We start from the raw sequence: 20240 nt of genomic DNA, 5'->3' as shown, positions 1-20240 counted from the left end.
ATTGGTGAGTCCCTCCTTTATAAGGACCATGATTCCTTGTCTCTGGATCCCCAGGTGTTTTATTCAGCTTTTTCACTTCTGCGACTTGAAAGACCCGACCAGAACAACTACAGAGGAAGAAAAGTTTATTTGGGAGCCCTCAGTTTTGGGGGTGTCAGTCCATAAGTGGCTGGCTCCATTCCTCCAGGTTCAAGATGAACAGGCATCCTGGAGGAAGAGTGTGGCAGAGGGAACCAGCTCACATGATGATTAATAACCACAGAGAGAGAGACTCCACTCTCCAGATACAAAATATATACCCAATAGCCATGCCCCCAATGAACCACTTCCTCCAGCCACAACCCACCTGCCTTCAGTTACCACTCAGTTAATCCTACTAGGAATTAATTCACTGATTAGCTTAAGGTTATAACCCTATCATTTCTCCTCCAAACCTTCTTGCATTGTCTCACATGTGAGCTTTTGGGGAACGCCACAAACTAAACCATAATACCAGGCATAGATCTGGGAAATTACTGGCAACTCAGTAAAAGTAGCATTTAATTTTTTTAACGTAAGAAATCTCCAGAATGGACATATTAGCTCCTGAAGCATGACACTCACTGTTCTGCTCTGGGTCATACCTAGCAAGATCATGCACATGGTCAGCCCTGGGAAAGATTTGTGAAATGTGAATGAACTAAAATGATGGTTAAGCCAATGAACAGTGGAGGAGTGGAGCGAGGGTGGGGAAGGCAGGGGTCTCCTGGCCCCAGGAACCAAGCTCAACTCACACTGTTCTTCCCACTCTTGCTCCTCTTTCTCGCTGGCTTGGCAACGCAGCTGGGCTTGCTTCAGCGACCAGTAAAGCTCCTTCGCTCTCTGTTCCTCCTGAAGGCGAATCTGCTCTTCTCCTCGCTTCCTCTCTTCTTCCTCTTTCCTCTAAAACATCATGGAGACAGATAACATTAGAATGAAGAAGTATCTCTTTGAATCTGCAGTAGGTCAGGGCTGAGCTATCTCAGGATGGGATAGGACAGTAGTGGCCACTCCAGTCTCATTCCCTACACAGTTGAAATAGTGAAGTTTACACTTGGTAAGAATCAAATGGGTTAAAATATGTGGAGCCATAGGAAAATTCTGAAGTTTTCTACAAAGATCAGAGGACTCTGGGCCAAAAGCTTTTCTGCAAAGATCAGAGGTCTTGGATCATCCTTGGATTACTTTCATTTGGGGCAGAAAGAAGGAAGGGACAGGAGGGCCACCTGGTCTTCCTGGAGGCCCATTAAGCAGGATATTAACATGCTTTAAGCTTAAATCTGGAAAAGGTATTTCCAAAAGTGAATAGGTTTAGGAGCCCTGAATCTCCCACTTCTAATTCACCTTCAAGTTCCAGAAAGGTCTGTGTGTGTCTATGTGTATCTGTGTGTGTGTGTATGTGTTTGTGTGTGTCTGTGCGCACACATGTGTGCATGTGCATACATCCACGTGAATGTTTCTTTTATTTGTATGAAAATAGCATGTATATGTTAAACATGCATCATGAGCTTAGAAAGGCTTATAATGCAAAGTAGCAGACTGGGGTGTGCAGCTCAATAGTAGAGCACTTGCCTAGGCATGTGACAGGCTCTAGGTTCAGTGTTCAACACTGCAAAAAAAAAAAAAAAAAAAAGTTGCAATTGTATTTGTTTTGCTGGGAATGGTGGCACATGCCTGTAATATCAGCTTCTCAGGAGGCTGAAGCAGGAGAATCACAAGTTCAAAGCCAGTCTCAGCAACTTAATAAGACCCTATTTCAAAAAAAAAAAAAAAAGGGGCTAGGGATGTAGCTCAGTGGTAGACACTTGGATAGCATGAGGCCCTGGGTTCACTCCCTAGCATCACAAAAACAAAAATAGAAAACTGAATTCTCATTGCAATTTGTAGTTAAATCAATAACAATATCAAATAGTTCATCGCAAAGCCAAAGAGGGTGCTATTTTCACCAATTCTAAAAAGTACTTTTTTTTAACTTTTTAGTAATCACTAAAATTTACATGTCTTACAACTTGTCTTTATAATAGGCAACAATTTTTTTCTTCTTAAAATGACATGTTTTTATAATTAATAGCATCTTAAATTCAGTAAAATATGGAAATATGATGGCTTTTTCTCTTTTGTTTTTTTTCCTGAGTTGTTAATTGTTTTTTCTTGAAATTGAATACTGAAATTCTAAATATTTCTCTATATTTAACCAGGTGTTCTTTCTTATAATAGATAATACAGCCCTGCGTGCCATTTTTCCTTCTTGTCCAATCCCAGTACCTAAGGTGCTTAGATCTCCTCTCCATCTATCTTCCCAGGACCCCCCTCTCAGCCTTCCCTGAAATGGAGCCCTGTGTCTTTGTTGGCCATTCCCTGGCTTTGGGATAACATGTCTCATACTGCTTCTCAGGTAAGCATGCACAGAAACATTTTCTGAGTCCTTACTGGTCTGAAAATATCGCCATGTGAACCTCACCTGTAATTGCTAACTTGGCTGAGCATAAGAATTTGATTAAAAATTCTTTTCCTGCAGAATTTTAAAGACTTTACTTCCCTGTCTCCCAGCATTCGGCGCTGCCACTTTGATTGTCATTTTTCCACATAGGGTATCAATTTTTCTTTCTGGAAGCCTTCAGGGTCTCTTTATCGCTGACGTTCTGGGTGTTTTTAAATGTTGTGTCTTCGTGTGGCTGTCCTCCCATCCGTGATGTGGAACACTTGGAGTGCTTTCAGTGTGGAGTCTCTTGTCTGTCCAGTGCAATACATCTTTGCTTAGGATTTCTTCATCATTTCTTCTCCTCTCATTCCTCTTTTGCTTTTTATAGGACTCCTATTTGTCACTGCTGGTCTCCTTGAGTTGGTTGATCTTCTAAGTGCTTTATCATTTCTTGTTTTCCACATCTTGTTCTTTTTGCTCTTCTCCCTGGCTGATGTCACTGACTTTATCTTCCAAACCTTCTAGTGAGTTTATTTCAGCTATGGCATTTGCAATTTCCAAGCCCTCTGTTCTATCCTTTTCTTGCCCCTTTCTCCTCTTTGCATCTGTATTTGTTTCAGAAACACAGTAGCTCATCTTTCTGAGGCTTTTTTTTTTCCCTCTCTGTGATTTAGGTTTATTTCCTCTGTGTTTTTGTTTTTTATTTGTTTGACTTGGTGCCTGCCACCATTTCCCTGGGAGACTTTCCTCCTATGTCTGATACTCACTGGTCGTCCATTCATATTCAAGAGAAAGGTAAAACCTGAATGGGAGGCTCACTGTGTAGCCAGGCTTCCCTGAGAGGTGGACCTCACTCTAGAGCAAAGGGATAAGGAACTAGCCATTCACTGAGCCATCCGCAAATGTAAGAATCTAGAATCTAATCTGTGAGAATATTCAGGGTCTTCTCCTCTCTTTCCTGGGTGATGTCTGATGACCAATATTCCAGGAGTCAGTGGGGAGCAGCCTACATATAGGACTAACCTTTCATCCAAGCCAGGAGGGCTCTAACCTGGGTCCCATGCTTCATGGAAGCCTATGCTTTGAAGTGCCTTTTTTGTAAATGTCCTCACCAAGCCCTCCCTGCAAGGTATATCCAGAAATAGTCCCCCTAGAATTGAGAAAATCAGCAGAGTTTTTCAGGAAAGCTGCTCTGTGCCCAGATGAGGTCCTGTCTGAATCCTGGTTCCTGTTTCTTCCCTTCATGGAGCACTCTAACCCTCTCCCCAGCTACCTGGCAACAGGTTGACCAGATGCCCCAGGGAACTCCAGAATTCACACTCAGTGAAGTCAGCCTGGATCCTGCTTTGAAAAGGTGGCCTAACAAGTGATAGATTGTGTCAAAAAATATAGAATTTTTAACACAAGTTCACATAAGTTTCAGTTGCCAGAGTAGAGCTAACGGGCTGATTTTACGTGACCCTAATTAGTAACATGAAGAAAGACCTTGCAAAAAATTATTTGCTAGCCCTGCATACCCTAGAGGTAACCTTGGCTATTGGCCCCCTCCTCTGAGTTCAGATTTTTATTGAATCTCCATCTTTCCTATTTGGTTCTCTCCTGCTCTGCCCATGTGCCCCATTAGTCCAAGCCCCAAACCTCCCCTTTCAACTCCCCATCTCCTTCTAGGCCTAGTCCTGGAGGAATATAATATCTTGGAAGAAACAGGTGAAAATTGGGACATTTGGGTCCAGCCACTCCATACAGAAACTTGTAGCCCTTTCCATGTTCTCAGCTCTGTCCTTTGCAGTAGCTGGTACCTCCAAGTCCTGGACCTCCGAGGGCTATGGACTGACCTGCTCACTGCCTTCACTTCTTTCTGCACCCAGAGAGGCCCTCACCACCTTTTCCCAGTCCTCCAACTGCTGACCTTCCGGGACATTTTCTCATCTGTTCTTCTTTCTTATCTCATTTTCCCAATCCTTGTGGTTTACAATTTTTCTCAGGTCCTTGGAGTATTTTCATGTATCAAATAAGAATTTAAAAGGAAATAACTGAACTTCTAATCCCTCATCTTAAAAACAAAACTGTGTTGCTTCTGAAATGATTTAGATGGAGAACTTTCCTCCAATTCAGTGATCAATTTTTTTTTTAAATAGACACAGTTACCACTTACTAATTATCCATTCTCAAAGAGTTAGAGATCAAGGACAAGAGAAGTTAAGTGGCTTCATTTAATCATTCATCAAATACTTATGAAGCACCTAAGAGGCTCAAAAGCCTACTCAAGGTGCTGCGATACAGCAATAAGCAAGACAGTCCCCACTGGCTCAAAGTTTGCTTTCTAGAGGTGAGCAAAACACTAAACAAATAAATGAAAAGTCAAGAAATTTCACAAAATAACAACCAATGTACAGAGAATCACAACTGAGTAAATGAAGAGTCTAGAAGGCTACTTTAAATGGTGCGACCAGAAGACTTCTCAGGAGGGACATCTGGTCTGAGACCTTAATAACAAGCAAGTGGGTATTGGGGAGAAGAAATTTCCAGGCAGAGGGAATTGTAAGAGCAAAGGGCCAGTGTTGCAAGCCAGGCTGGCCTGTTTAAAACAGAGTTACCCACTGTGTTGGAACTGAAAAAGTCTAAATTCTATGTTGAAAGAGTGTGAAGTGCCCTCAGACACCCAGAGGTTCCTGAGGACAGTGGAATGCTGAGCCTGGGGATTAGGGGAACATCAGTCTGAAGAGACTGATGAAGAAGTCACCTGGTGTGAATGATGTTCCTCAGCCATGGAACCTAATGGTGACTCTGGCAGAAAGAGAGCAGATTAAGAGAAGACAATCAGAGTGTCTTGGGTCATTCCATCAATTAAAGGTTGAGAGAAAGAGTCAAAGCCAGAAAAGAGAACTGAAAAGGAAGACCAAGGGGAAGAGGAAAACCCAGAAGGGACAGAGAGTATTTCAAGGGACAGGGAATGGCAAACAGAGTTGAAGGCTGCTCAGGCTTTGCAGAGATAAGGAAATCACAGGAGTCTGCTGGGCGTGGCCACTGGAGGCAACGGAGAGCTTCACAAGAACAGTCCTAGTCCAGCAGAGGGGCAGCCATCCAGATGACACCAGGAAGGAGTGGAGAGGACCCCAGACAACCCATTCAGGATGTCCATTTCCTATGAAAAAGAGCCCAGAACAGAAGTGACAGCTGGAGGTTAACGTGGGGCTATGATAGACACGGGATGGGTTGATTTTGATGTGGGAAACACCGGAGCAGAGTTATTGACTGATACAGAATTGGAACCCAAGTCTCTAAGACCCCAAAGTGAAATCAGCTGAGTTTTACCTCAAAGCCTGACTTCATCTGTATCAGCCTCTCAGCAGCCTCCTGCACGCTGGCTCAGCAGCCCCTCACGGTTTCAAAGTGGGTTCTGCTCCCTCCCCCAGGGCTCCCTGGTATCACTCAGTCCACAGGGCACGGCCATGGTAACCTCCACACAGTACTTCAGATCTTCCAGGCAGAACCGGGTCTCAGGGAAGATAAATAGGGACAGTTGGCACCTGTCAGAGCCAGGGCTTCACCCTGGGCTTCCATAATGAAGTACCACATCAAGTGGCTTCAACAGCAAGAATGTGTTTCCTCACAATTCTGGAGGATTCGTGTTCAAAATCAAGGTGTGGACAGGTTGGTTTCATTCTGAGGGCTTTTTCCTGGGCCTGGAGAAGGTCACCTCTCATCATGTCCCCATATGGCCTTTTCTCTGTGCATGTGTGTCTATATTCAAGCTTCCTCTTCTTACAAGGATACCAGTCATATTGGTTCAGAACCCAGCCCACCCTAAAGACTTCATTTTAGTTCTGTATACAAAAGAGCTACATTCTAGAGTACTAGGAGCTAGGACTTCAATATATGGATTTCCGGTGGGGGAAGCATAATTCAGCCCCAAACAAGGAGACTGCACCCTAGAGAAGGGTTGTGACTATTGTACAGTGAATAAGTGGAACTTCACTTCCAATTACAACATAGTGTTCCTACTTCCCCCAGCTGTAATTAACATGAAACAGAATGTAAAATGGTGAACGACTATTCACCCAGTTCTCTCCCCCTTGAGAGTGGGACACCACCCAGGAAGCCAGAGGTCTGCAGCAACCTTCTCTCTCAAAGGAGAATGACTGGCTGCTTCCTGTGAAAGAGGCAGGCTCTTCGCAAAGATGGGAGCAACAAAACATTTTGCAATCACAAATAAACAGAATTGCATCTTTCTTCCTGAGGTCTTGACTCAACTCTCATAGCTGAAATTGCTCAAAAATTCTCATTGTTGTTGCAACTATCAGAATCCTTTGGCCAAATTGAGATCTCTGAAGAAAAGTCCGCCTTATCTACTAGGTTTAGCAGCCAAAGGCCAACAGAGCCAAGAGGAAGCTATGCAAACACTCCCATTCTACCCAGGAATGATTCAGCCTTGTTCTGGCTGCACCAGCCCCTCTGAGCTGTCCAGCTTCTACAATCCTCTTTTTCCTGAGAAGCCATCACTCACATACACCCAAGGAGCCCTCCAAGGTCCAGGTCTGCCTCACCAAAATGGAAAATGTCAAAGACATAAATTATTTTTCTGGAAAGTGTTATTGTTGTCTGGCTCCAATAATATTGTGTTTTGTGGGATGATACATTCCAAATGGGCAAGGTTGAAACTGTGTCACTCATTCCTCCCTTCTCAGTTCACAGCACTGGGCTTGCCTGATAGTAGATGCCCCATAACACCCAGCAGAGGAGCCCAGTGAATTAGCCAGCAATGAAGATGAGACAGGGTTTGTGAGGATCCATGAAAGGGAAAGGGTAAGTAGATCACATGGTCTTATTCACGTTAGCCTTGACAAGAGAGATTCAGGTGAAATCTAAAATGTTCAAGAGAAAACTGAGAAGTGGAAAGTTTTCCTACCACTTATAGTCTTATTGGGAACAAGGCAGCAACCATTTCTACAGTTGGAGAGGATGTCATTCAGTGGCCAAAATAAACTCTAACCTTAAAGGGGAAAAGAACAAGAGAGTGGCCTGGCAGAGAAAATGGAGAGAAGTTAAAGAACTTCTTAACTATGTTTGTGCCTATCAAGGAAACTGGGAAGAGGTGGGGAATGGGTAGAAGACTTGAAAGTGGAGAAGGAAGGTCACAGGATCCAGGGAGAAGGAGGGAGCAGGAGTCTCACTGAGCCTTGTTCTGTGGTCATGAGCAAAAAGAGCAGCATCTGGAAGCAGTCTTACAGTTAACAAGGGGGCAGGAGAGGAGAAGGGTAAGGGGGAATACAAATAATACCTGGCCTCAGATCTCCTTTTTTCTAAAGGAGTCTTTGGTGAGCATGTAAATCACATTTGAATGGCACCAGCCACAACAGAAAGATTTCCAAGTATCTTTATCAGCCCAACCTGCCTACATGCCCAATACAAGCTGTCTCAAATGAGGCTAGCCAACTTCCCTTCACCACCAGGTTTCTCAGCCAGGTTCTCTCCTCCCCTCCAGCCTCCAGCTTCCAGCCTGTCACCCTCTGTGTGGTAGAAACCTCAGAAGGCTCTCTTCTCTCTCAGCCTGTGTTTCCTGCCCAGCTCTCCCTGGCAGGAGGAGGCTACCCTCTGCACATCCCTCTGCCTGAGATGCAGATGTCTGTGCTCCTTGCTTTCCCCCAGCCCAATATTTAATTAGTGCCAACACCACTGATTTCATCGCTGTTTCTCTGTGTCCATGCCCTTCGTCTTTCCTATAGTCACAAATGTCCAGACCTGCATCACTTCACATCTTGAGCATTGCAAAAATCTCCCAACTGGCATCCCTTCCCAAAAAACCTAGCACTTGAATCATACCATTGCTACCAGTTATGTTTTTAAAACTTGATCCAACCATAACTCTTGGGGTTAAGAGGCTGTTTTGCCTGCAGAGGACAGTCCACCCCTTAATGCAGCATTCAAGGACTCCACAAACTACCTTGCTCAGTCTATGAGGCTTCACCCATCAGGGGCTTTTTACCTCCCCCACCAGGTCATTCTTCAATCCACCCATCTCCTTTCTATTTCCCACCTTTGTTCACTCCAAGACTCCTGCAAGCACCCCTTTATAGTCCCCTGGGTGTGGCTGGGGCCGAGGGTTGCTCACAAAGTTTCTCTCACCCCATAAGCTTTTATAGAACAAGGAGTTTACACCTCCCCTCCCCTAACAACCTTCACTTAGGTTCTCAGTAAGAAAAGTACTAATAAAAGTTGTTTGTACATTCTAAACATGCACAAATATTAGAATCTTAGTGTTAAACAAGCACAATAAAAATAATCCAAGACCATCTCTCACCCAATCCATAATCCCTTTGGTAAAGCTGGTTTTGGTTATCTATTGCTGAGTAACAAATTACTAGAAAATGTAGTTGCTTAAAACTACAATCATTTTATTCATTTACAATATACAGGTTAATAATTCAGGCAGGGTTTGGCTGGGTGGCTCTTCTGCACCATGTAGTCCTGATTGGGCTCATTGTCCAGGATGCACTAGCAGAGCCAAGAAGGATTCAGAGATGTGCCTGTTACCTCAGTGGGTTTGGGATGGATTTTTTCTCTCTGCATGGCTACTTGAGTTTCCTTACAGCATTGTACTCTAGGGTACAGGACATCTATGAGACAGCTCCCAAAATGGAACATTGCAACAGAGGCAAAAGTAAAAGGTGCAGATCTCTTAGGACTGTCCTCAAAGTGGGCTGGGGTGTGGCTTAGTGGAAGAGCACTTGCCTAATATCACCAGGCCCTGGGTTTGATCCCAAGTAAGGTCAAAAAAAAAGAAATAGGTTACACAGACAGAACATGTCCACCAATCCCATATATGTACAAGGAAGCCTGTCCACAGATGTTCACCATTACATTAAAATTTATTCTAACCAAAACTGAAAATGACCTAAATTCATCAGGAAAGAATTGGAGAAAAAAATATGATATGCTCATTCAAACAAAATTATATATAGCCACTAAATGATACTAATATGAAAAAACTTTGAAAATAACTGAGTATTCAGTTTGACAGTTTATATAAAGAATTAGGAATATATAGAGAATTAGAGAATTTGTAAGAAATTGTTATTATGTTTATATGGCTTCTTATATATCATAAAGTAAAAATGGAAAGAAAATACAACTTCTGAAGAGTGGCCACTCCTTGGTAGGGAGATAGTGAATGAGGAACCCTAATAGTTCTAGCAACATTGGTTTTTTTTTATTTTTCAATATAAAGTAAACATGGAAAACAGTAATGTTTGTGGCATTTGTGAGTTGGACATCCACATATTTTTGTTATTTTCTATGCTCTTTGTATGTTTAAATGTTTTAGCCATACAAACACAATTCATATTATTTTTAATTTGAAAAATTTTAAAAGCTACAGAGAAACATTTCTACTTGGATCTTCCACAACAAAACTAGTCTCAAGCCAGGTTCAATGGCACATGCCTGTAATCCAAGCAACTCAGAAGACCAAGGCAAGAAGATCACAAGTTCAAAGGCAGCCTCAGCTTATTTCAAAATAAGAAATAAAAAGGGATGGGGCTACATCCCCAGTGGTAAAGGACCCCTGAATCCAATCCCTAGTACCGGAAACAAACAAAAAAAAAAAAAAAAACTAATCTCAAAGCCAGTGGACTTGAAGGAAAGGGGGTGGGGAATAAATACCACCACCTGTCAAAGGGAGAAGTGACAAAGAATTTGCCACCAGAATCTGTAATCCACCACAGAAATCTTTTCAATAATGTTTCAGCCTTTTGCTTAACTATTTCCTAGGATGAAGAACTCAATATGATAAAAGAAGAGTGCATTAAAGATCTAACAAAAATGCCCCACCTCATAAACCTGGAGCCACCAATTCTAGGCTCGTTGATCTGCCACTCCTGACAGACACTGTCCTTCACAGCCTCTCAGGGATCTCAGTTACAACCTATATTTATGAAGATTCTTCAAATGAGGGCATGCCGAGTCTGAATGACTATTTCTATTAAAGATGAAACATTCACATTTAGCAAAGTAATTTTTTAAATGAAAACAAATGCATCATAGCCTTCTTCATAAATAACACCAAAGCCTACATCTGAGTTCCTCAGTGACCTAAAGGCCAGAGGGCCTTACTAACCCATTCATGAGCCCTGGCATAGAGCACCCCACAATTTATCACCCCTTCTATCATTAAGGCTCAAAGAGACACCATCAAACAGAAAATCTCCACAAGTAACTTGATCCCTCGGTGTCCTTGTGAACAGAGCCCAGGACCCAGCTGCATTGGACTACCCTCCTGGCATCTGGGGCCCAGCCTTATCTGGGAAAGAAGGTGGCCAAAATGGAGCAGGTGACGACTATCATTGCTAGAGATATATATAAATAACTGGTTTCTTCCCCAGCAGACTTAAATAACCACATACAAAATCTAACAACATAGACCTCTCTCCACGGTGGATTGGATTGGATTTACTATTTTGGTATTATTGTTAATTTCAATAGGAGTGATAATGATTATTGAAGCTCTTCAGGTCTCATGCTCAAGTTCTTAGGATTTTTTATCAGGAGTCTGAAAGCTAAGGTTCTTATGCCAAACCAGGCCTCTATTTTATAAAATTAAGTCTTGTTAGAATAGAGCCACATGCATTTGTTTGCAATACTGACCATAGTTGCTACCATCATGCTACAGTGGCAGTGAATCATATGACATAGGCAGCATAGCTCCCCAAGACTACAATATTTACCACCTGACCTGTTATGGTTTAGATATGAGATGTCCCCCAAAAGCTCATGTGTGAGACAATGCAAGAAGGTTCAGAGGTGGATTGATTGGGTTATGAAAGCTTTAACCTAATTGGTGTATTAATCCCCTGATAGTGGTAACTGTAAGCAGGGAGGGTGTGGCTGGAGGAGGTGGGTCATTGGGGTATGCCTTTGGTATATATTGTGTGAGCTGAGCTTAGTCTCTCTCTGCTTCCTAGTGCCATGGTCCCAGCCACTTTCCTCTGCCATACCCTTCCACCATGATAATCAGCCTAACGTTGGGAACCAAAGAATGGAGCTGACCATCTATGGACTGAGACCTCTGAAACCACGAGACCCGGTAAATGTTTCCTCTTCTATATTGTTCTTGTCAGGTCTTTTGGTCACAGTGAAATGGCTGAGTAAAACACTGACCATTTATGGATACCAGTTGGCCAACACCTAGGTTAGAATGTCATGATTGTTGCAATTTTCTTTCAAATTGTTAACAAAAGAACCATGGTGTGTGTGTGTGTGTGTGTGTGTGTGTGTAAGAGAAACAGTAGAAATTTAGCAAAGTATTAATATTTGTAAATCTAAGTGGAAAATACATGAATATTCAATCTACTTTTCTTTCAACTTTTCTGCATGTTTGCAATTTTTAAAATAAAATGTCTTGAGAATAAATATTGCTTTATTTAATAACTCAGGAGAATCTCCCCTGAAAAATTGTAACTCCTGGGAAAGGTAAATCAGGAGATCAACAATAGTATATAACTAGCAATTGCAATAGGTTTAAAAATAATGGGAGCAATTTCATTCACAATAGCAACAAAAAATATGAAATCTAAAGTTTAAATAAAAAGGAAATGTGGAACACTCAAAGAAATAATAAATTTTAGCAAGATCCAAAAAATAGAAGCACAAAGATGTATATAATTTTTTGAGAATGTTTGGAATTAGATAGCTGGTGCATTTACAGATGTTTGATAAAATTTTAACAAAGACAAAAGGAAGCTTTGGATAATAGGAGAAACATAATACATTTCTAAAGAAGATTCAGTGGTTCAATATTGTTAAAACAGAATTATCACATGGATGCAATTCCAGTGAAAATCACTGTGAGTTCTATTGTAGAGAGAGGGGGATAGCCATAAAATAATTTAAAAATTTCCCTACCAGAAAAAATGGGTGAGATTAGCCAAGGACATTTTGAAAATGAAGAGTAAGGCTCTTACCTTAATAGATATTGAATTTTATTTTAAAGCTATAATAATTAAGTCTGGCTCAAGAATAATAATTCATAGAAGTAAATGAAGAGATCCAGAAGTAAGTAAAAAGTAAAAATCTAATCAAGGCAGAAAGTCCAATAGAAATGGAAAGAACAGATTATATAATAAATGATATTGGAATAACTGGCTAATCATTTTGAAAAAAAATAAAGTTAGAGCCCTATATCATAGCACTCTCCAAAGTGAAGGAGAATTAAATGCAGAGAAATAAAATCATAAAAGATACATGAAACAGTGCAGGTTCATATTTTTATAAGCTTGTGATGGTACAGATCTTACTGAGCGTGAAATAAATGGTAAAGAAAAAGATGAATAGATTTGGTTAATAAAAATCCCAAGCTTCTGTACATCTGAAAACAACCAAGACTAAGAAAAATACAATAACTACTGAGAAAAATATTGTCAACATAAAACAATTTTAAAAACCCATGTCTTCACTATCTAATCATTATGGAGGGATAAAGATTTTTGAATGGGCAAATACAATGAATATATAGACACTTCTCAGAAGAAACATAATAACTCCTTCCAAACTCCTGCACTCAGAGGCTACACCAAACTCTAGCCTGGCTCCTAGCCCATAAGACCATGTCCCTAGGTGACTCCAGATACTACTTAAGTGGCTGCCTGAGAAAGCTCAATACTGCCAGAGCAATCGAGTACTATTTGATCTTGCTTGTACCTAGTGACAGCCCCTGACTGCCCTTTCTTAGAGTGTTTACTAAAAGGAGCTTACAGTAGTGAATATGTGTCTCCTACAACTCAGAAGTGTCTCTCTCAAGGACTTGAGAGCCATGCCTTAGAAATGTAATCATCTGGAAGGAGAGGGCCTCTGTCTCCTCCATGGGAAGGTGGAATCCTGATTCCAGCTGCCACCTAGCAGACACAGCTGCCTAACCGAATGCTCACTGGCCGGCCCTTTATAATTTCTCTCTTCTCTGACTCTGTGGAGAACCTGCTCTCCACCACCCTCCTTCACCCAAACATCCACATCCCCTCTACATGAATCAGAAGGGGCTCAACTCTTTCCCCTATTGTCAGCAGTTACTGAAAAAAAAAAAAAAAAAACTGTTTTCACTGCTCTAACTAAGTCTGGCTGTGCTTATCTTTGACAATACAAGTTACAAAATAACACAACGTTGAGATTTAGCATGATTATTATTTTCAGTTTTCTGCTTATCTATATTTTGTTTTCTATCCAGTAAAATATATTGCTACTCTAGGAAAAAAATAAACTCTTAAAATAGGAATCAGGAAAAAGTATACTTTCAGGTAATTCAAACTTCCTATCAGAGGGCAGTAAACCTCCTTTACCAATTGCAAAGGCTCTCAGAACGAGTAGACATGCAGGTTATGAATAATGCCCTCCCCTAGAGGAGAGAGAGAGAGAGAGAGAGAGAGAAGAGCTGCTTTCAATCCTCATAAAAAGAAAAATAAATGGTGGCTCAGAGAAAAGTTCAGTAAGTTCCCAGGGTCATAAAGCAATAATAGTAAAGTTGGAATAGGATTCCAGGCTGGTCTGACCAGAAACCCAATTCTCTCAAAGCCCTCATTTCAGGATCCTTGGTTTGAGGTGCAGAAGACCTGAGTTCTGACCCAACCTCTATTGTATGTGACCTTGGCAATTCTCTTCCTCTGTCTGACCCTCAGTTTCCTCATCTTGCAAGAGATGGATGGGACCAAATGGTGTGTCAAGCTCCTTCTTCTATTTTCATAAAGCACCCAGTACCAACCAATGGCCAAGGTCAAATCCAAATCAGAGATCAGCCACAATGGCCTTAGAGCTAGAGCAAGAGCCATCACACAGGTGCCCCATGTAGTGGCCCACCTTGAATTCTTCGTGGATGTGTTCCTCCAGGACTTTGGCAGCCTTGCGGTCCTCCATCTCCACTTTCCACTTCTCCGCCAGGATCCGGGCCTTCTCATTGGCTAGAGCATCCCGGAACTTCTTGGTGATCTCTGCCTCCTTCTGTTTCCTTCCAAGAGAGCACCAGCAGGAATCAGCTTGAGTGAAAAACTCAAGGACCACATCTCAGTGGGAATTCAAATAAGAACAACAAACAATCTTTCCTTGGTCTAGAGAATAGCGAATATTGAGCGTCAACAAAAGGTTAACATTGGCCAAGATGGGGAGAAATAGGTACTCTCACATATGGGAAGGTTAAAATCAGTAGAATCATTCTGGAAGCCAAACAAGATTCAGAAATCCCATTTCTCACTCAAGTGTACACAGATGTATGTAGAAGATGTTCATTGGAGAATTTTTATAACATAATAAATAACTCAAATGTCTGTCAATAGGACCAACAAGTTGTATTTCTCAAATACTATACAGTAATCTTAAATAGTTTTGTGGATTTATATTCATCAATTTGTCAAGGTGAAGACTTTATAGAGCATGTATCACCTAAATGCTCACTGTAGTTATCTTAGGTGGTATGTCATTCTATAATCTATTTAATATGTTCCTTATAGTTTTCCGTGTTGTTTACGGGCTTCTGCAGCTTACAATTAAAATATTGTCATTCAAAATTGGTGGTGGGGAGATGTCGGAGTCAATTTCACATGGATTTCCAAGTTTGGCAAAAAAAAAAAAATTATTATTTATGAGAGTCTCACTCTAACCTCACCTGGGACTCAACCGTCCATCTTGTGTGAGAAACGTGGATGATGTATAGAGGAACAAACAGACAACAAAAGTCAATCCAAACTGCTATACTGTCCCCCTGACAATTAAGTACAGGAAAGAGCCAAAGCATGTTGTATATACAATCAAGATGAATCCAACTACATGCACATCGGAAGGGCATTGTTAGGCTTATGTTACTGATGAGAAAACTGAGGACCCAATCAGCTAACTAGTAATTAGCAGAGCCAGGGTTTGAACCCTCAGTTTTGCCTGATGCAAGACACTGACGCTTTGGTCCCTAATCTTAGCAGAGCTCAAAACAGCCAGTCAGATGGTACCTTTTACCTCCTACCCACAACCTATGGCCTTTGGCTTGTACCTACCCCAAGGCTGTGTGCTCAGGTCCCACCAACACCCCTCCTGCCCCAGCACCACTCACCAGAGTTCCTCGGCTTCCCTCTGTGCTTGCAGCCGCGCTCTCTCTGCAATCAGCTCCTCGGAGATCTCTTCATAAGGCTTGTCACCAGGGCCTTCACCCATGACCCAGACCCAGACCTCGCCATCTTCTCCCAAGAGCCACTGGATGTGTTTGTCACTTGCTACCTCACAACAGGAGGAGGAATAAAGAAGGAAAAAGAAACATATCTGATTTCCATTCGTTAGGAAATGGCACACAACCATTACACGCCTCATAGCAGAGCAGTGTCATCTACAAATACGATTCCAGAGAGATACTGCCTAAAGGCAGGTCCAAGACCCTCTCTTCCTTCCCTCCCTCTCCCCCTGGGGAGCATCACAATAGCTAAGCCAGCCAGCAGGAGCAGGTCCCCAAGGTGTCTGTGACTGAGCTCTCCTAAAATCCTCATCAAAGAGAACATAGATAACAGTGAGGCACTTTCTGTAGAAACTGACTTATGTCACTCCTGGGCTGTGGCAGTGGGTGGTGGTGAACCTTCTCTGCAGTCTCTTCTTCCTGTCCACTAGCTAGAAAAAAAAAGAGAGAGAGAGAATCAAGGATGGTAGATTGCCAGATGAAGCAGCCTGATGCTGAGTCTCTGTGAACTATATCAGACAGTAACCTGAGCAAGAAATAAACCTGTGCTAGATTCAACCATGAAGATTTCTCAGTTTTCCTACTGCAACAGATGGCATTGATTACTATGACTAATATGGAGATCTATCTCAAAAAACCAGCTGCTGCTGAAACACATATAAACTACGCATCATTGACTTTCAGTTGAGTGGTGAGTGATGTCCATTAGGCTGAATGGCTGGAGATCCATGTCATGCAAGAGCAAAATATTTGGTAAAAATGTCAGACACTGTAACTTAAAAAGCAGGCCCAGGGCTTCCTGAACTTTCATTATAAGGGAAGAGGGTGGGAAATAAAAAGTTTGTAATGTGTGTTGGTTACTAGTGGCTGCGTTTGGCAAAGTGTCAAGAGAAGGAAATGAGTCTAAAGAAGAATTCAGGGCTTTGCAAGTAAAATGAGAGAGAATAGAGACCATTTAGAAATCTGGGACTTCATAGGATTGAGAAAAACATTTCCTTTTCTTTGAGGGCTCCAACTATAAGAGATGGAACTTTTAAAGTATTTTCATGTAGAGCTGAGTCAACTTTCTAAGGTGAATACATGATTGAGGACACAAAGCTCCATGGTGGTCACAAGATTGTGCTTCACCAGCCTCCTACTATTGAGGGCATTTTATCCTCTTGCTTATAAATCTTCTAGCAGCCTCAAGCATCATTTCCTCAATCTCTCAGGAAGATGCAAAGAGGGAAAGGCTTCTCCTAAGAAGTTTCATCTGTGGAGGAGAAAGCCCTTCACTGGGGCTCTTGGGTTTGTCCAAGGCCATGTTTCAGAGTCTGCTTCAGTCTCTGACTGAGCACACCAGGCTCATTCCTGAGACACACCGGACTCCTTGCCAAACTTTCTGGGACACCTCCAACCAACCTTCCTCCCTCTCTGCTTCAGTCAAGGTCAGGACTGCATTGCAGGGCAATGTCTCTCCCAGCCTCCAGCCAGCTCCTTGCCCTCTTTCTCTGACAAGCATTTTCCTTGAGGAAAAAAAAAACAAAAACAAAAAACCGTGCATGGTGAATCCCTCCCCATTCCTGCTCCTCAGAGAAACCAGACTAACTCAAGTACATTGAGTGCCAACTCTCACAACTGTTTTACAAAGAACTTCAATGTAGATGCCTACAGATGACAGTGAGACATGTAGGGGTCCAGGGGCAAAGAAATAAAGTCAACTGTAGAAAATGACTAGTAAAAATTTTAGATATTGTTCCTGGGACATGGAAGCCAACAGACGAGAAGCCTTTTGAGTTTTGGAGTATAGACTAGAAAGCCTTTGATTGTTCAAGACTCAAACAACTCTTGGGTGCCAACTTTAGTGAGCTGGAGGCGGGTTTCAAGATCATGCTGATCTGGGGAGGGTGTGGTCCTCAACACTCACTCCAGAAGAGGTCGAGGTCAAAAATCAAGGAGAAAAAGCTTCCTCAAGGGGGTCAAGTCCATTCAAGGAATTCCTTCATGGCTAAGGCAGGGGAACTCTCAGAGCCCAGCCTGCAGGACTCAAGGATGCTGTAGACTAGGGAAAACAGGTCTCATGCTCTCTCCTTTCCCAAATGGCAGTATGCCTAGAGATATTCTGGCCTTGTCTAGTGCTGTATGTTGGTCTTAAGGGTGAGAGGTATTCAGGTGACATATCTATTTAGCACATTTGGACTTTATAGAGATAAATGTGGGGCCTCAGACCCTGTGGACTTCCAGGTGGATGCAGTGACTGGAATCCCTTTAAGAAGGTGGTGAGTGTATAAATGCACAGAATGGCAATCAATGACAGTGACCATGCTAGATCCACCCTGCATTCCTGTTCTCTAGTCCACCAAGGACCACATTCCTCAGCTTTCCTTCAGTCCTGTGGGACCCTACAGCTGACTTCTAGTCTGTGGATTGTCAGGGGAAGTGACTGGTCTCACTTCCAGGCTGAGGTGATCAGCAGCTTCTGTCTTTTCTGCATTTTCTCCCTTGTCCACCCAGCTGGAAATAAATGACTCTAAGATGATAGAATTTCGAGAAAAAAAATCATCCTGATCCATGAGTCAATGTCTAAAACAAAATCACACAGAGGAGCTGCTGAACCCACACCCAACCAATGCAGTCAAGAAATAAGCCTTCATTGTGTAAATGTACTGAAATGTCAGGGTTTATCAATTGCACAAGGCACATTAATCCCCCTAATATAGAAGGGCACTGTTATATTTTTAGTACATTAAGGGCAATATAGTAATCGAGAACTAGGTATAATTCAGAGAGGCCATCACTACTAGAATTATAAAACTTTCAAAGAAATAATGAAGAAAAGTAAATGACTAGTGACATCCCCATCCTGTCACAGTAAGTAAAGGGAACAGAGAAAGAACAAAATACGTGTAACTATCACAGCAGATGCTATCAATTGCCTCCACGCCATCCACCCCAGCCCACCATCCTCCCTCACCACAGAACCCCAAGTTGTTCAGGGAACAGCAGAGACACTCCCCTGCAGGAAAGGTGAGTTTCCAGCCCAGCCTCAAAGGACAAATAACAATGGATCTAAACCCATCATGTAATGTTATTCTCATTGGCAAGTGATGGATCTAAGAGTGACAAGATCCCCATTTCTAAAAAAGTAGATACTGGCAGAAGCCCCAGTGAAGGGCTTTCTCCTCCACAGGATGAAACTTCTTAGGAGAAGCCTTTCCCTCTTTGCATCTTCCTGAGAGATTGAGGAAATGATGCTTGAGGTTGCTAGAAGATTTATAAGCATGAGGATAAAATCACAGGCTGAGCATGGGGGAGCAGAAAGATAGACCAGGATGTGCCCCTGGAAATCTTGAACAACTAAATAAATCACCCATTTCAGGACATCTTCAGACTTTTTGTCCTTTGAGAAAAAGAAATTCTGCAGTTATTAAACAAAATAAGGCAACCCAGACATGGAAGTTTAATTTAATAGACATTTGTTTAATTAAGCAACTATTAGTTGCGTGTTCTGTTAGTTCTAGTCAAAGATGTCTGCAGCCGATACAGAAAATTATGCAAAGACAATGAACCCTTAATATGTCCATTAACACAATAAACATAGGCAGAAAGAATTCTCCTATTAAAAATCTGAGACTATTGAATTGATTAAAAAATAAATCCAGCTATGTGCTACTTAAAGAAAACCCACTTAAAAAAAAAAAAAGAAAAGGTTAAAAATAGAGGCAACAACAGACCGTGCAAAGGCAAGCAAAAAGAAAGCAGAAGTGTCAATGTCAAACAAAGCAAAATTCAAGGACAAATGTGTAAACAAGACATAGAAGAATATTGTGTGATAATAAAAGTTGCAACCCGCCAAGAAGATATAACAGTCATAAAACTTTATACAACAAGCAACATAACAGCCAACTGCATAAAAGAAAAACACCAAAAATACAAGAAGAATTTGAAAATGTGTATAAACTCCTGGTGGGCACTTACTACGTCTGTTTCAGAAGTCAGTGGGTCAAACAGATTTTTTAAAGTAATGATATATAGGACTTGAATGATTCAATTTTATTTAATAATTACAGAACTTTTTTTTTCTTCTTTTGATACCAGAGACTGAACCCATTGGTGCTTTACCACTAAACTATATCCTTTTTATTTTGACACAGGGTCTCACTAAGTTTCTTAGGGCCTTGCTAAATTGGGAGGCTGGCTTCAAACTTGCAATCTTCCTGCCTCAGCCTCCAGAGCTGCTGGAATTACAGGCATGTGCCACAATGCCCAACAGAACTTTATTTCTTAAACACTGAGCATATAATTTTCTTTTGCTCTTATAGTTATGAGAAAATTTTTATAGGCCATATTCCCTAATAATAATACCCCAAATTAGAAGACAGTTGGGGGAAATAGTCATAAAAATTTTTTTTTTATTTTTCCTAATTTATTTTTTTATTTTTTTTTAATTTATTTTTTTATTGGTTGTTCAAAACATTATAAAGCTATTGACATATCATATTTCATACAATAGATTCAAGTTGGTTATGAACTCCCAATTTTACCCCAAATACAGATTGCAGAATCACATCGGTTACACATCCACATTTTTACATAATGCCCTATTAGTAACTGTTGTATTCTGCT

The 20240-nt window shown here is 41.5% G+C and overlaps 1 protein-coding gene across 4 annotated transcripts in view; it reads right to left on the bottom strand.

Annotated features, from left to right (window-relative positions):
• The window catches only part of Sh2d4b (SH2 domain containing 4B), a 105304-nt gene that overhangs the window by 45611 nt on the left and 39453 nt on the right, over window positions 1-20240 (bottom strand). For 3 of the 4 annotated variants that reach the window (XM_048801671.1, XM_048801672.1, XM_015500061.2), the window contains 3 exons: window positions 15522-15681; window positions 14282-14429; window positions 774-921 (listed from right to left, as the gene is read on the bottom strand). In XM_048801671.1, coding sequence (XP_048657628.1) covers window positions 774-921; window positions 14282-14429; window positions 15522-15622 — 397 coding nt within the window. In that variant the 5' untranslated portion in view covers window positions 15623-15681. Of the gene's footprint in view, window positions 1-773; window positions 922-14281; window positions 14430-15521; window positions 15977-20240 lie in introns of those variants that run through there. The other variant, XM_048801670.1, reaches the window with a different exon arrangement.

The sequence above is a fragment of the Marmota marmota genome, unplaced genomic scaffold (genome assembly GCF_001458135.2).
Source record: "Marmota marmota marmota unplaced genomic scaffold, marMar, whole genome shotgun sequence".
NCBI lineage: Eukaryota > Metazoa > Chordata > Mammalia > Rodentia > Sciuridae > Marmota > Marmota marmota.
This window is presented reverse-complemented; position numbering and strand designations above follow the sequence as displayed.